The 6,000-nt window shown below is 51.3% G+C and overlaps 1 protein-coding gene across 3 annotated transcripts in view; it reads left to right on the top strand.

Moving 5' to 3' along the window:
- Positions 1–2,295: 2,295 nt before the first annotated feature.
- Positions 2,296–6,000, top strand: part of FRMD5 (FERM domain containing 5) — a 146,648-nt gene continuing 142,943 nt past the window's right edge. Inside the window, exon 1 of one of the 3 annotated variants that reach the window (XM_080982161.1) lies at positions 2,296–2,566. In XM_080982161.1, the coding sequence (XP_080838287.1) occupies positions 2,465–2,566 (102 nt within the window). In that variant the 5' untranslated portion in view covers positions 2,296–2,464. The remainder of the gene's footprint in view (positions 2,567–6,000) is intronic. The other 2 variants (XM_080982162.1, XM_080982160.1) reach the window with 2 other exon arrangements.

The following is a 6,000-nucleotide window of genomic DNA, read 5'->3' as shown; positions in this document are numbered from 1 at the left end:
CTATTTGTGAACTGAAAACAACAGTGAATACTGATTGTATTGACTGGATTGATTTCCATTCCAGACATGGGACGAAAAAACAGACACAGTTAATTTCTGTCCTTTTCTGCTGAAATTTTCCAACAAGCCGACTCTTCAGATGTTTGTGCTTGTGCTTGTCCCAGGAACAAAACTGATGTTCCTGTGTGTGCATGTACATGGCTAGCCAATGATCAGGATGGCTGCTTCAGAGCACTAGAATCAAGAGACAAGCCCTTTTGGCAGGAAATCTTGAATCTTATCAGTGATATAATTAGATCTAATATTGCTTTAGACCCAAAGTAAATGTTCCTTGGTAGCCTAAAAGGTATCATTTGGAAGACAGATTTAAGAACTCGCTTTCACATTAATTCCAGGAAAGTTGGTGATAGCAATTAATCAGATACAATGTAACAGTATATGAAAATCTGAAATATAGTTTTTTACAAACTTAAAAGTACACTGCTATCAGAGGAGGATGAGCTGATGATAGATGTATCAAAAGATGGAGTTCATTTAAAAACTACAGTATTGGAATTTGAAATTTCTAGATAATATCCAGCTGCACACTTTAACTCAATGTGACCTGAAGTGATAACTGGATGATTGTTTCTGTATTATTTAAAGTGTGATACTATCATTATAGGCAGAACTTTCTGATTATATGTATGTAAGCCAAGGGGTCCCAAAACTGTGATTGACAAACTTTATTTAGGTGAACTATAGCATGTCTGCATTAAATATTCATATTGATTTTAATTGCATTTTAATTGCTGCTTTTATTTCATATATTGTACTTTATTGTATTACAATCAGATTTGTGTGATGTACCCTTAAACGAACAATATATTATGAACTCATGAAGCTATAACCACTAAAAACACACCTGTATCAATATTTCTCAAGAGGACTCCATGCCCTTTCACAAGCAAGCTGCCAAACATTTAGGCATCCGTTACAATTGGGGATCCCCCTTTCAACATTAAAATTCAGGGCCTGATGCCATGTTCTAGCATGACTCAAATATATATATATATGAGAGATCACTTTGAGCACTTAAGAGCTGAAACTCTAGGTGAAGAGGAAGATTAGGCTGACAGCTCCAAATTCTTCTATTCGATGTATAAGTGATCCCACAGGTCCAAAACGAATTTACAAAACAACAGATCAGATACTCAGAAATGAATTTAAATTGGGAGAGTGCACCAGCCGGAAGATAATTCAGCCCCCAATTGGATGGTTTAGGAAACAGTCTGACTAGGCTTGGAACAACTTGGAGGCTTTCCAGTTCAGCTCTGATGTACCAGTTCGGGAAAACCAAAGATCTGTTCCTCTCTGTTCACTCTTATGGGAATTAAACAAAAAACAACGGCTATTACTCCCCCTTCCCTTTTGACGGAATTGGATGAAATTTACAGACGGGCGTTGGGGGCTCGGGTTCGAGCCGTCGCTTCTCTCCATCACAGCAGGCCTGTCTGGTTAATTTTCACTCACCCGCTTTTAAAGGTTTGTGGCCTTATGGCTAAAACGCAGAGAGGCTTTGCTATCGCTGGCCAGAGGCATGTCCCATCTTTAACTGGCCCTGAATCCTCGAGATGCCCGTCTTTCCCCGGAGCCTTCCTGCAGAGGAGGAAGTCCTCCTCCCCCGCCACCCCTTGGGTTGTTCTCCCTTGGAGGTTGCCTCCCCCGCCCCCGTTCCTCTGAGCACATGCCTGCCTTTTCTACCCCGCCCCCTCCTTTGTACCGGGACACGTGGAGGATCGAGGCCAACGGCAGCAAGAGGCGAGCTCTCGGCAGTGCCTTGGAGAAGCGCTCTGCCTCGCAGGCAAGCTACCGGCCGGGCCCCCCCAGCAGTAAAAACCCGGGACTCTCCCGGCCTGCAGTCTTCTCGGGGGGGGGCGGGGGTCCTGCTGCTGCTGCTGCACCGGAGCGCTTGTAGACACCGCCGTCGTCGCTGCTGCTGCTGCTGCTGCTGCTGCAATAACTGCGGGTGCTGCGCGCCCTGGTCACCCGCAGCAGCAGCAGCAACTGCAAACGCAGCGCCGGCGGTGGGCGCGAGGAGGAGTCGTCCAAGAGCGACCCTCCCAGGCGGCGCCCTATTGGTCGGCGCCGAAGCCCGTCAGACGCGTTGCGGCGCTGGGATTGGCCTTTGCCGCGGTCGACGGCCGCCCTGGCGCAACCTTCCCGCCTCTCCCTCGCTGCGCCCGACGCCGCTGCACCGCTCCAGCCTCACGCCCGCCTCCTCCCGGCCGGGCTTTGTGCGGACGGAACGCGAGGAGGAGGAGGCGAGGAGGAGGAGGAGGAGGCGGCGGCAGAAGCAGCGGCGGCGGCGGCCAAAGGCAGGCGCCCACCATGTGAGAGGCCCGCTCGCCGGCCCGCCGGAGCCGCGCCGCCTCCCCGCAGCAGCTCCTCCTCCTCCTGGTGGCCGGGCTGCCGGCAGGCAAAGATGCTCAGCCGGCTGATGAGCGGCAGCAGCAGGAGCCTGGAGCGCGACTACAGCTGCACCGTCCGCCTCCTGGACGACAGCGAGTACTCCTGCACCATCCAGGTGCGTCCCAGCGCCGGGAGACCGACCGACCTACCGAGTGGGGGGTGGGGGGAGGATAGGATCGCCGCCGCCGCCGCCGCCGCCTTTCCTGGCACCCGCCCCCCGACGAGCCCGCTCGCCTCCTGCCCCAGCCGTCGGGGAGGCAGCGGGGATCCCCATCCGTTCTTCCGCCCGCCTTGCCCAGCTCGCCGGAGGGCAGAGCGGCGCAACTTCCCCGCTGGCAGCGCTAACTTTGCAGCCGGCGGCGGCGGCGCAGAACAAAGCGGAGGCGAGACCTGTAGCTCTCCTGCCGCCGCCGCCATCCAGGCGAAGGAGCCGCGCGCTCCCTGCCTCGCTTTCTCTCTCTCTCTCTCGGGGCGCCCTCCAGGCTGGCGTTGCACCAAAAGGGGGGCGGGGAGAGAATTCCGCCTCGGCTGCAAAGCTCCGTGCCTTTTTGGCTAAAAGGGGGTGGGGTGGGGGGAGGGGGTGGCTCCCCCACCCGTCGGTGTTCCGTGCCCAAGGGTGAGAAAGGGAGACCTAGCAGACCCGGGGTGGTGGAGGAAGGGCAGAGCGCCCGAGAGAAGAGGGGCGCCCATAGGTGCCTGGAGAGCACAAACCTCTTGGGGGCTTCTGCTTAGCCTGGGACCGGCGAAAATCTGGGCAAGAGGGGAGCGACCTCTTTTGTCTCCAGAGAGCGGGGCATGGAGCACCCTCTCTCCCTTTGGGGGCCCCTCCTGGCTTCCAGCAGGGCGGGCTCCTTAATTGGGTGCAGCAAAGAGCCTGAAAACACCCCAGGCTGGCTAGCTCCCGAGAGTGGCAGATCTTCTTAGGAGAGATAACGACGTGCCCACAATTCTTTCGCCTTTAATGGGGTTGGATGCATCTTATTTTTCTTTAATGGGGATGCTCGCTGAACTCTTTCTGTTTGCATTGCCATCATCTTGGGGAGAGGGGAGGAGGGCCAGATCATTAAGACTTACGGGCAGCAGTCGAGAGGCTGAGGGGCCCCCCTAGCCCAGGGTGGGCTCAGTAGTTCCTCTCCATTATATGGAGGCATTAAATCTCATGGGTGCCCTTTTTCAGACTCCCCTGGACCCACTGTTTATTCTAGAACCCAGGGGTTAGGCTATAATTCTCACTGACACCTACTTTACTTTGTAGGCTTTTGCTGATCTAGCCAGAGCTTTCCCCATGATCCCCCCTCCCACAATCCTTGAGGACTAGACACTTTTTCAGTTTTCACTTGAAGCAAATGGTGCAGTTCTCATGTTGTGCTTGAGCAGTAATGGAATAACATTGTCCTGGGTAGGAGAGCTGGGGAGATATTGAAGCACCTGCTCAGGTGATCTGTAAAGGTAATCGGGCACATTCTCTTCAAGGTCACTGGAGGAACGACACCCATGCCAGAGAAAGTCTCTCTTTACACGCTCTGCTCTGTTCTTTCCTCTCCCGCTAATTTTTCTTAGGTGGCAATTCTCTTTCCACATTGTCTGTTGTGAGCACAGAGGCCTGAATGTGGCTTAATCACAGCACCCTCAGTGATCCACACATTGCTCAGCAGAAGGGGGGTGCGTCCCTTGTGTGTTTCCAAAAGCTGATGTACCATTTCAAGTGAGAGCCCAGGTGGACTGAAGGCAGCTTCATCCTTGGACTCTTCTGAACGAATGTGGGTCTTGCCAAGCTCGTAGTAGCAGCAGCTGCTGCTACTGCTGCAATGTGTGAGCAGGAGCGAAGGCTGGCAAGGTTTGGGGCTGAATGTGTAATTCATCACTCCAGCTGCCTCTAATAATGCAATCCACGTTGCCTTGGAAGTAAGACCTGCTATGTTCACAGGGGCTAATTCGTAGGTAGGAGTGCACTGCAGCCTAATTTTCCTCTGGCTTTCTCTGTGCATTGGTAATGCCAAGTATTGCAAAGCCCCCTAGGATGTGTATCTGTGTCTCGATATTGCATGTAGACATCTACAATACATTGTTAGCTTATTTGCTACAAGGAAGAGTTTTGGGACACAATATTCTTGCCTGTAACCAGAGGGGGGTGGGCATTAACAGATGCTGGTTTCGGTCATTTGCCGAGGGAATATTCTTTGTTCTGTGGATCTCTTTTCTGCCACACTCTTCAGATGACAAACTGACTCCTTCTGTTTAACCCCAATTGACTTTTGTGTACGCTTAATCTGGGATAGAATGTCTGTCAGGTAAATGAAGTGGATGAACAAGGTTGCAAGGTGGGGGCCACACGGCATATAATGTTTTGGTTTTGGCTTCTGGTGGGGAAAGAAAATTGAAGCCACCTTTTGCAGTGGATGGAGATTTCTACCTCTTGTGCTGCTGCATCCAGTGTATGATCCAATTGCTTGGTTCTGGTGGTTCCGCTGCACTGAGGATAGAAATGATTAGCTGGTGTTCCTCTGGCCACCTGGGTGGCTGCAGTCACATCTGCGCCTGTCTGTTTGCGTGGATCAGGTGGAGAGAGTGAAAGATTGTGAACCCTGTTTTTCGCATGCTCGGTCTGAGCAAAAGCATTTGCAGGCTGTGAGAAATGGACATCTGTATGCACAATGGTGATGGGTAATGTTTCACAATCGAGAGGAATTGCTGCCTGCTCGGTGTGCAGTCTTGCAAACCGAGAGTGAGTTCTGAAGGTCATTCCTTTGGAAAATGCCAAATCAACTTACTTGGGTTCAGGGATTTGGTTTCAAGAGCATTTTTTTTAAAAAAACCTATATGCACCATTTTGACTTTTTAAAAATATGAATGCAGGTATATGCACTTTCTTGTCCCTCATACTGTTTTAATTAAGTCAGGCGAAGAATAATAGGTTTCCAAGACAGAAGATATATTTGAACACTCACTCTTGGAGATTTAGTTGAAATGATTTGTATAAATGATCTGTCCATACTCATGGCTGTGCTGTGTTTGGACTGGGGTGGTGGATTCAAAAGACGGCAGAGCCCATCTGAAGTGCGTGTCCCTTTTTGTGCTGGGGAGCATTTGCCTTTGAGGGAGGGGTCCCCTCCCGCTTGTCAGAAAGACCCAGTAGCCTTCCATATAAGCGTGGATATGAATCCATCAGCACTTCTGGGGGGCTCCTGAAAAACAGTTTTGGTTTGTGCCTGATCTGTGATGCAGAATAAATCCAGGTACCACATTAGATTATTTTTAGAGGGGTGGCTGTGCTGGTCTGTGTTGTAGCAAAGCCAGTGAAGAGCCTTGTTGCATCGTAGGGAACCTTTTGGGTGGGATGATTTCAGGCATAAATCCGTGCCAATGGCTGGTGATTCTTCAAAGGTGGGGGGCTCCAGGCCTCACCGCTTCCAAGTACCGCTCCCACCATACCTCACTTCAACTCTACCCAAAGTTGAGGGGAGAGAGATGAGAATCGTAGAGCCCGACTTTGCAGCAGATGAATGGGTAAAATAATTCTATTGCTCCTGGGATTCCTTCCCTGTTCCT

This window comes from Podarcis pityusensis (genome assembly GCF_964106645.2).
Source record: "Podarcis pityusensis genome assembly, chromosome: 14".
Lineage (NCBI taxonomy): Eukaryota > Metazoa > Chordata > Lepidosauria > Squamata > Lacertidae > Podarcis > Podarcis pityusensis.
This window is presented reverse-complemented; position numbering and strand designations above follow the sequence as displayed.